At 41.6% G+C, this 10,337-nt stretch overlaps 1 protein-coding gene across 1 annotated transcript in view; it reads left to right on the forward strand.

Annotated features, from left to right (window-relative positions):
• slit1b (slit homolog 1b (Drosophila)) overlaps positions 1–10,337 on the forward strand; it is a 108,288-nt gene that overhangs the window by 23,373 nt on the left and 74,578 nt on the right. The window contains exons 2-4 of the mRNA XM_030049818.1: positions 1,131–1,202; positions 4,550–4,621; positions 4,760–4,831. Coding sequence (XP_029905678.1) covers positions 1,131–1,202; positions 4,550–4,621; positions 4,760–4,831 — 216 coding nt within the window. The remainder of the gene's footprint in view (positions 1–1,130; positions 1,203–4,549; positions 4,622–4,759; positions 4,832–10,337) is intronic.

Consider the following 10,337-nt stretch of genomic DNA (forward strand, 5'->3'; position numbering starts at 1 on the left):
TGACATCTAAAATTAGATAAAAGCATAGATAAGCATTTCTAAGGAAAGATCGTCTTTTGAAGCAACTTTCTAACAAAAAGTCCCCCTCAAGTCATTTATTAAACCCCTAAAATAATCTCTGTTCATCAATGACATATTTAGTCTTTTTCCATGAAAAAAAACATCCCTTTGTGCCTTAAATGTAACTGTAAACCTTGCCCTAAATAAAAATGCACAGATCTACGGATATGCCAATAGACTCCACCCACGCCTCTTTCTGCTGGCACGCTGACTCGTAACCAGAGCTCCGTTCACACAACCAGGAAGTCCCAACCCACGGCAGTCATGAACATTGTGTCATATTTGAAAATCTAGCCATGGAAAAGTAGATTTTTTCAGCAAATCTTTTAGTTACACTAAAATTGTTCATGTGTAGCAGAAGTTTTCAGTTGATCCTGTTTTTTTTTTAAAAAAATAAAACACGACCAGCAGTCCAGCAGCAGCATGGCGACCGGGCTTCGTCTGAATCTCACACACACCTCCACCTTCAGCAGAGGAGTGACAAAACAACCCTCTGCTGACAAACTTTGACCAGATAGAAGTCAGCAGAGTCAAAGTCACACATTTTAGGGCCATAAACGTGAGAAAACAGCTTTTTGAGTGGAGGAGGTCTTTAAAGTAGTAGGACTGAACTGCTCCCTTGGTTACTGAAACTGTTTAGCATCAAATTCTGTTGGACACACGAAGTGACAGCATGTTGCTTGTGTGTTTGTGTGTGTGTGTGTGTGTGTGTGTGTGTGTACTGTACATGCCCATGCACACAGTGAAAACTCACCTTCATTTTAACCTTTATATCTCTTCAGCAGGTTCTCACTGAATATTTGACAGTGATAAAATTGCATTGGGTGAGGATCCTTGAGACACAACTGACAGAAAAAATAAAAACATGGAATAAGCACAACATTTTAAGGTCCACATGTTTCTCATCATGAGCCCGATTTGCTGATAAATGACCAGCGTATTCAATGTTTTTGGTCACTAAAATCTAAATGGTCCTCACTCCAATCCACCCTAAATTTTGTGTGATGCACCTTTAATTCCACAGCTTTCTTCCTGTGCTCTGATCTGCCGTCGTCTTCTCTGCTTTTCAGGGATCTGAACGGGAACAACTTGACCATCGTCACCAAGACAGACTTCTTCGGTCTCAAACACCTGCGAGTCCTGTGAGTGCCGGCCGCTTTTACACTCCCACCATCTTCATAGGCAGTTTTTTGTTTGTTTGTTTGCTTTTCTCCTTCCTTTTAGAGGCTGTCTCTCTTAAAGAAAACATGCAACAATTGCAGCTTGCAGTTTTCAGCTTTTATGGAAAACTGTTTATTATCAGTGAATTGCTGAAATTTTATTCATCTGCCACATGACTGGTCACTTTCTGATAACAAAATGTGATTAAATCGTAAAACACAGAATTCAGAAGAATGAAAACGGAAAAAATCGGGAAAAAATAAAACTGGAAAATCTGGAAAAAATCAAAATGGATTTCATAGCGCCCTACAGTTCAGGCATTTTGCCATTCTCTTATCCAAAGGAACTTGGAGTGGGTGCAAGAATAAGAACAAGCTTAAATTGTTAGTTCGCTTAATAGTCAGGAATGAAAAGACGGGAGCCACAACGTGTTGGCAAGAGTGAAAAGTTATGTTAAAAAGTTTCTCAAAAAATGTAGTTATTGGGCCAGTGAACGTGTAGGAAAGAGCAAATCCCCCAGAACTTCCGTCTGTTACCAAGCCGTTGTGGCACATGCATATTATGGCATTACCGTGGTGGAACTTAAAGGAGAAATCCACTTTAAAACATTTATAAAACCCTGTTGGCAAACTACTTGGAATTGCTTGGGGCATTTTCTTGTTTGTCAGTCCCTCGCAATCAAAGAGCAAGGGTTCTTTCTAGAGCTGTTAGTTTCCTGTTTTTTTTTTTTTTTTTTTTTTTTTTTTTTTTGCAACAATCATGCAGGGAGAGATCCATCGTACAAGAGGCAGAGATATCAGTTTCCAGACCGACAGTTGCAGAAAATAGACCAGAGTGCTTTGCAGCTACAAGACGTGATGATCAGAGGTGATCACCCACACGCCCAGATGTTCCCAGACTACTTGGCTATCTCCCTTTATTTTTGTGCCCGTGTGCCAACTTTTTGACTGAAAGCAACCAGCTCAAGCCTCTGCTGTGGAAGCTGTTGAGAGGCATTTGAGGAAATGTAGAAAATCACTCCTGAAAGTCAAACAAGAGGAGGCAGGTTGTTTGAAAGACGGTACAACAAGAAAACAAAGTCACAAAACCGCATCATTTAACTTGATTTCTAACATTTTAAAAGTGTCACAACATGGATTTTTGCCCACAGGTGTCTCGTTGTTGTCTTCCTCTCTGTCAGTAGCTTCATTTTTATTTTTCCACATGTCCTCAGTAGTTTCAGGTCTGGCGGGAATGCCGGAATCACAGCAGTGACGCCGGTGAAAGCCAGAGGGCACAGAAAAGATGTTTTAGCTCAGCGGTGACACATGAGCCACCCTGAGGTGCTTGTGCGGTGTCCCTGTCAGTCAAATCTACAACAGCGAGGGGTTTAGCCGTGACCTTTTGACCTGGAAACACAAGAGGCTCGGTTGGCGGTGGTTTCCTGTGTTAACCAGGGGATTTGGACCGTGCTGAGTGTCACTGATGGACATGAGGTATTAAAATGATGATACAGGAACTAAAGACATCTCTGGAGGCCTGATCAGGAGAGATTAGCAGCCCACCGGGAGGCTGTGGCTTGTTGTTGTCAGGAGGGAATTCACTGTTACACCACCACTTTGTGCTGCAGAAGTCTCTGGATTCATCAAGTTTGCACGGTTCAGGCGCCGTGGGAGAAACAAATGGCTTTGACTTAGGGATAGGGTTAGGGTTGGTAAGTAATCAGTGTTAACTGCTAGGATTAGACAGCCAGTAAAAAAGTGGCATACATCTGACTTTTTTTTTTTTTTACCCTCAAATGTGACACAAGTATGATTTTCTATGCCAGTGTGAAAATCAGAATTCCACTCTGAATCTGGAATTTTCCATTCTGATTTGGACCACTTTAATATTAAGGGTGGGAATCACCAGAGGCCCCATAATACGATATTATCATGATACTAAGTATTGCAATAACATGCATTGCGATAATGAGATTTATTGCCTTTTCTCAACTGCAAATTATGTCCCCAAAGGAAAACTTTGTCAATATCTGTTTTATCTAATAAGATTTTAATTCTGTTCTCTAACTTGTCACTTTTATTGCAGCAAAATGGGATTGTCAAGCAGACAGACTGACCAACACGGTCATAAAATACATATAAGCAACATAAATGTTGCATCGATTCTTGGCAATACAATATCGATAGTTGCGATCTGTGTATCGATAGAGTATTGCCACACTAAATATTGTGAAACTACGCTGTATTGATTTTTTTTCTCTACGCCTATTTAATATGTGCTGCTAAATCAGACAGATATCTGATTCCTGTTGGTGTGACGGCTGTGTCAACGCTCACATCTCTGTCAGGGCGTCATTATCCATTCACTGTCAGCAGTGGACAAAACAAAACATAGAGGATCACAGCAGCAACAACATGGGGCTACAGCTTTAATAGATATACAGAGAGATGCTTCAATCAAAGCTTTTTCTGCCTTCCCGCCCTCAGCCTGAACAGCTAACGGACTGTCATCGCTCCTCTGTTACCACAGCAAACAAGTCAAGAGAGAAAACCCTGCACCTCTGTTTTATTCATAGTGATGATGGACTGTCGTGTCAATGATTTTTTTTTTTTTTTTTTTTTTTTTGTATCAGCATGCATGGTTATTGCAGAGGTCTGTTCACACTGATGCTCAGATACGGGTCACGTACAAAGACGAATGTGAGCAGTCGAGGCGAAAAGATCAGATCTGAGGAAAAAAATCAGACTTGGATCACCTTCAGCCTCCATGTCAACATGGCCTTAGAGTCACAGCAGATTCCTGCTGTTCTCTTGTTTTGGCTTGGTCTTAAACTCTAATTTGTTTTGTGTGCATAATTTCAGAACTTGTATAAACTAGTTAACCTGCTCACATAATTTAATAAAATATACTTTAAAGTGTATTTCACAAAGGTCTGATAAGGTGCACTCGATAGAGATTAGTTAATCAGGTTTTCCTTTTCAAATCCTACTGGATTGGATGAAGAAATGAATTTTACTTCAAATTTAAGTGATCAGATTAATGTGTTCAGGTGTAACAGCCGATTGAAAATTGTCTAGCTTTGGTGGAGGTTTGCAGTCTCTCTCTGTTTCTTTTCTCTAGTCAGATATTTCCCACCTGCTCCTTGTCTTTCCATCTGTCCATTCGTCTGTGTCTCGATCCATCATCTGCAATCTGTAGTGTCATAAAACCTGCCCATCTGTTTGATCTCATGTCAAGCTGCTTTGCTCTTTGCACAGAATGAGAACCACAGTGGAGATAAATCTTTATGTTACATATCACACTGTGATGATTTTATTAATTCTTACTGATTTTGTTTTCAATGCAGTCACCTAATGGAGAACCAGATCAGTAACGTTGAGAGAGGAGCTTTTGACGAACTGAAGGAGCTGGAGAGACTGTGAGAGCGCACGCATGCACACACACACACACACACACAGATTGACTTGAAGTCATAAATTGATTTAAAAATGTATACTGTAAGTATCTAAACCTAATCTTAAGTTTGGTTTTTGTGTGTTTGTTTGTGTCCATCCAGTCGCCTCAACAAGAACCGACTCAGCCAGCTTCCAGAGCTGCTGTTTCAGAAGAATGAAGCCCTGTCTCGACTGTGAGTAACGTTTCTGGCAGATACACACATACCACTTACATCCATTTCAAACAATGTTCCCGTCACTGCCCACTACTTCCACGTGGTCCTTTATGTTGGTGTGGATGTTAATCAATAAATCCATTAGAGGGCAGCTCAGAGTCAAAAGTTTCTGACGAAAACAAACATGGCGACGGTAATAATGGAAAAGAGGGAAAGGCAGAGGCGGCGCTGGAGATGGCGGTGGTCTGTGAGGTCATTGAACACATCACCACAGGAGGATGCACATTTCATTTCTCCATTCTTTTAAAAAATTTCTTCTTCGTGTCTCGCTCAAAGACCGCTCTCTCTTGAACTATCGGCTACACTGCCCTCACAATTGCACCCTCTGCCCCCACTGTTGCCATGACAACAGTTGTAGCGTTCACTGATGTCACCGCGTCGGCAGAAGAGTTTGTTTGAATAACTTTACTGAAACCTCCATCATGACAAAACCAGCACCAGCTGCTGGCTGGATCTCTCTGTCACGGTGTCGCAGCAACAACAAGGGGAGGAGTTAAAGTGAACACACAAAATTAACTAAAATTACTTGTATGCTGCAGCAGTTATTTAACAGTTATTGGAAGCTAATTCATAGGCTAATGTTAATGTTAGCTAATTGGATGTCAGCTAGGTAAATCCTCATTAGCTGTGTTGTTGTTAATAAAGTTATTGAATAAAGCGGCAAAGCCACCAACAGCCCACCGGGAAAGACTCAGCTCCTCCCTAAAACAAGTTTTTTTCTAACAAAAGTATTTTATTTATTTCCTTGTGAAAACAGAGCATCAGCCATGCTTCAGTGTCCCCGACGTAAGCAGACTCTTCTGCCGACACCATGACAACAGTTGAATGTTTACAGCTGTTGCCATGGCAATGGGAGCCACCCAGAAATTCACTGATTCACTGTGAACCAAAAAGCCCACTCCAGTTCTACTCATTCTGTTTCTTTTTGGTCACCAGTCAGTAGTGATGTGGATGTTATGACCAAGCAGGTAGAGACAAATAACAGAAATTTCAGAAAGTTGCATCGCCTTAATGTCGTGCAGCCAGGAAGAGAGAACAGTCAGGACACACTTACCACACGATGTCATGATATCCAAAGGCAATCAGACTGCCATGTGTGACAGCCCATGAGAAATAAATTAACATAAACTATACAGGCCTACTTAACATCAGTGTGATGGATGCTGTTTTCCTGATAGTGTGGCCCACAAACCCCACGTTGCATTTCCAGCTCAGCCCATGAAGCTGAACAGCCCTGATCTACACTCCACACCAGAGATGTCTGAGATACGGCCCGCGGACCAAATCTGGCCCAGGAGCACAACTCATCTGGTCCCCAAAATGTTTTAGAGGGGAAAAAAAACAAACAACGATATTTTTAAATAAAAAAATATTGTTAAAATTGAAATATTTGCATCCAATTATTAGCAACTATGGGAAATAAGCAAAATAAGAGGTTTCTGTGATAAAATGATAAATTCAGGATTAATGATTAATTGTGATAAATTACTTAGACCTAGCACTACAAACAAATAGCGGAAATAAAGTTAAAGTCAGCAGGCTAATCTCAGCAAATCTGCTGTCAAAAAGAAAAAGGCTGAATGTAGAATTTTTTCAAGAAAAATGGAAAGAGCAGTTATCATATTTTCTTCTGGTCGGTATATAGCAAACTTGTGTGCTAAATATTTGTTGTAGGAGATCCCTGCACTACACCATATACTTCACACCACACACGGCGTATCCAGCAACCTGGATTATCTGCAATCTGTATTATCCAGTCTTTACCTTGTAGCATCCTTTATCCTACACTCTACAACCTATTCTCTAATCCTAAATCCTGTGTATATGCTATATTTATCTTATATGCTTACAGTGCATCTTACAATCAACTCCCTGTACCCTACACACCAAGGTGATGTGATTTTTGGGGTCCTTTTAGGGCAGTAGTACTGAGTTATGAAATGATACATTTGCACTGCATATTGGCAATGCAAACAGGCCGTTTGTACCATTAAGATATGTTTTATGTTAAGACACAGTGTACCATCACGTAGGCAGAGTAACAGACTTTCTTTACTACTTCAGCCTGTGCACTTACTTATTTCATGATTTTAAAAAAAATATAATAAAAAGAAATTCTCTTCCAGAAAGCACTGGAAAAATCTCCTGCAGCCACAGGCTTCACAAATCACCTAAGATGGCCCACAAGGGATAGTAGCCGCATTCAGGCATTCAAGCGTAACTATAACATTGGACTATTAATATCAGACAAAACTGCACCGTGTTTTTGTTATTTAAAAACTGGAAGCTCGGACACTTTCGGAGACAGAGAGGGTTTTTCCTGGAGCGGGTCAAAACGCCGTCGAATTGGCCATCGCCGAGATCCTTCCCATGGCTGTTACTATGTGGCTAAATGTCAAACACACACACACACACACACACACACACACACACACACACAGAGGGAGAGAGAGTTCCAAATCCTTTGCTGAATGAGTGTTTGCAGCGTGGGATTGAAGAGGTATCTGCTACTGCCTGGAGACGCTAGGAAACACACACACAAACACTGCTGGAGACAGAGAGGCAGGAAAAGAAAAGCAAACACTGCGCAGCTCTTTAATTAACATTTCTCCCTGATTGATCCCCTAGTGACAGGTGAAGTGTGAGCCTGTGTGTGTGTGTGTGTGTGTGTGTGTGTGTGTGTTTAGGGTGGATTAAGGAGCTGAAACACAAAGAACACTCTTCCTTTTCCTTCTGAGCAGGGAGGGCAGGGAGGGAGGAGGGTAAAGTGGATAACAGCCATAAAAAATACAACTAATTACAGAAGAAAGTGAAGAGGAGCAGGTGGACGTGTGTGTGTGTGTGTGTGTGTGTGTGTGTGTGTGTGTGTGTGAGAGAGAGAGAGAGAGAGAGTAGGTGAGAGAGAGTGAGGAATGGTGAAAGAAACTGTGCAAGAGTGTGTGTCTGTCTAAATGCTTGTGTGTGTGTGTGTGTGTGTGTGTGTGTGTGTGTGTCCATCTTGATTGTATGCTAGTTTGCTTTTTTGGCAATTTCACACTCTGGCTCCCATCAGGGAATGCCCAGATGGACTTGGCATGTTCAATCAATCAGCACACACACATTCACACACACACACACACACACACACACACACACACACACACACACAGTGCGGGCCCATTAGCACCTCCTCTAGCACGAGTGATTTTTTTTTCTCTCCTGTTGTGTTGATGGGCTCCATAAAGCCCTCTGTCCCTGGTTTCTCCTCCGAAACACACACACACACACACACACACACACACACACACATACACACACACACACACACACACACACACACACACACACACGCATAACTATACGTGCATGAAGCCATACATTCACACATATATACTAATGCACATGCATATACAGTAGGCACACACACACACACACACACACACCAGGGGAGTCCATCTGTGTTGTTTTTTTGCGTGTCCCCCTTTCCAAAGTGCCCCCCGCTTCATTTCCTCCCTGCTCTTCCTCTCCTCCTCCTCCTCTTCCTCCTCACCTCGTCCTCTCAGTCTGTCGCTTCTTTCTCCTTCATTGCTTCCTCTCTCCTTCTTTCCACCTCCACCTCCCTTCATCTCTTCATTCTGGGTCATTTTCTGGGTCATTTACCGCCGCCCACACACGCACACACACGCACACACACACACGTCCTTCTCCTGCCCTTCCCTCATACTTTACCTTCTTTAGTGGTGGCATGACGGTTAAAAGTCTCCCTCAGTCATTTACATATCAGCTGCTCTTTTGTTCTGGTGTGTCAGCAGCAGCGTGAGCGTCAGTTCCTCAGTCACCAGCAGCAGATAGTAAAACAGCTCACCTGGTCACATGATACACACGATTTCTGTCTTCTGTCTTCTGTGCTCAAATATTGGAGGCAGTCGTGGAGTCTAAAGAGGGAGGGTTTGAATGCGTCATCGGCACAAACTTGGAGTTTTGCTTTGCTAAATCAGGACATGACAGATTGTATATAGATCTTAAACAGTACACTTGTTAGGTAACTTTCATCATCATGTGCCAAGACGCTCAGGTAGAGTAACACCCGCTAAAGCCTGGCCTCAAGAAATGTCATGAAAAGAGCATTTACATTTAACTTGGTGTGTGTGGCCCCTGTAAAGCCCACAGAGGCCACCGCCTCAGCTTTCTGCACCGCTCCGGAAATGTGACGGTGTGTAGGGCGGCATGATCGCTCTGCTGGATCGCTTTGTTCTGCTTCCACATTTTCATGGGTTTTCACTGAGAGGGATTCAAGGATTCAAGGAACTTTATTGTCATACCAGCTCACATTTACACGTTAGTGGTACGAAATTAGAACTCAGGTCCCAGTATAAGCCTAAATAAATAAATAAAGCAAGGTTAAAAAAAAAAAAAAAGAAATGTAAATATAAAATATAAAAAATATAAGTATGAACAGTATATATCAATTATAAACAATATGTATAAATATAAACAGTATGTATAAACTATAAATAGTATATGTAAATAAATATAAACAGCCTATATAAATGTCAACAGTGTATATATAATATAAACAGTGTGTATGAATAGATATAAGAAGCATATATAAATGTACCAAGTGACAGAACCCGACGCCCGGACATGTTTTGTGGAAATTCTTTAACAAAGAGAACAGTCAGTTAGTTTTCCTTAAGGCTTTAATAATCTTGCAATATAGAAAGAGCAGTATCAGTAATGTTAAAGTTTCTCGGTGTGGCTGATTCAATGAAACAGAGAACATCGTCACTTCTTACACCTTCTGGTTACATTTTCGAATCCTTTATTTAACCAATTAAGCATCAATGAGGTTTAAAACCTCTTTTACAAGAGCGATCTGGCCGAGCAAGGCAGCAAAAGACAGAGTTACAACATTAAAAACATTCCAACAAAAAAAAAACATAACATTCACAACAAAGTTCAGATTATAGGCAGGTTATCAGACACAGTTGCATTGTCCAACAGAACTGGTTTCGTAGTCTTTTAAAATAGTTTTAAATTCTCCTAGCGTAACTAGTCCTGGCAATTTGAGGTCCTTTTGTAGCTCGTTCCAGGCCGATGGACCAGCATAACTAAAAGCCCTTTTTCCTAATTTGGTTCACACTCTGGGGACAACCAGCTGAAGGGCATCTTGGGATCGAAGGGCATGCTGGTCCTGCTTGATGCACAAAAATACGCTGAAGTCAGAGGGTACGAGCCCAATCAGAGCTTTGTGCAGGAGAGAGAGCCGCCGCGTGAATCTGTGTGTTGAGTGGCTGAAGCTGCTGCTGAACAGAAAACAGAATCCTTTTTAGCTCATAAGAGACGAGGTGGCAAATATCATTGATTAAGAATCTTTCACCACCGTCTCTCATGCATGACTTTACCACATACAAACCTCAGTCTCTTAGTCATGTTTCAGAAGCATGACTCAGTGGTTTTACCACAGCTAGAGACCAAACGAAAG

Source organism: Myripristis murdjan, chromosome 1 (genome assembly GCF_902150065.1).
Source record: "Myripristis murdjan chromosome 1, fMyrMur1.1, whole genome shotgun sequence".
Lineage (NCBI taxonomy): Eukaryota > Metazoa > Chordata > Actinopteri > Holocentriformes > Holocentridae > Myripristis > Myripristis murdjan.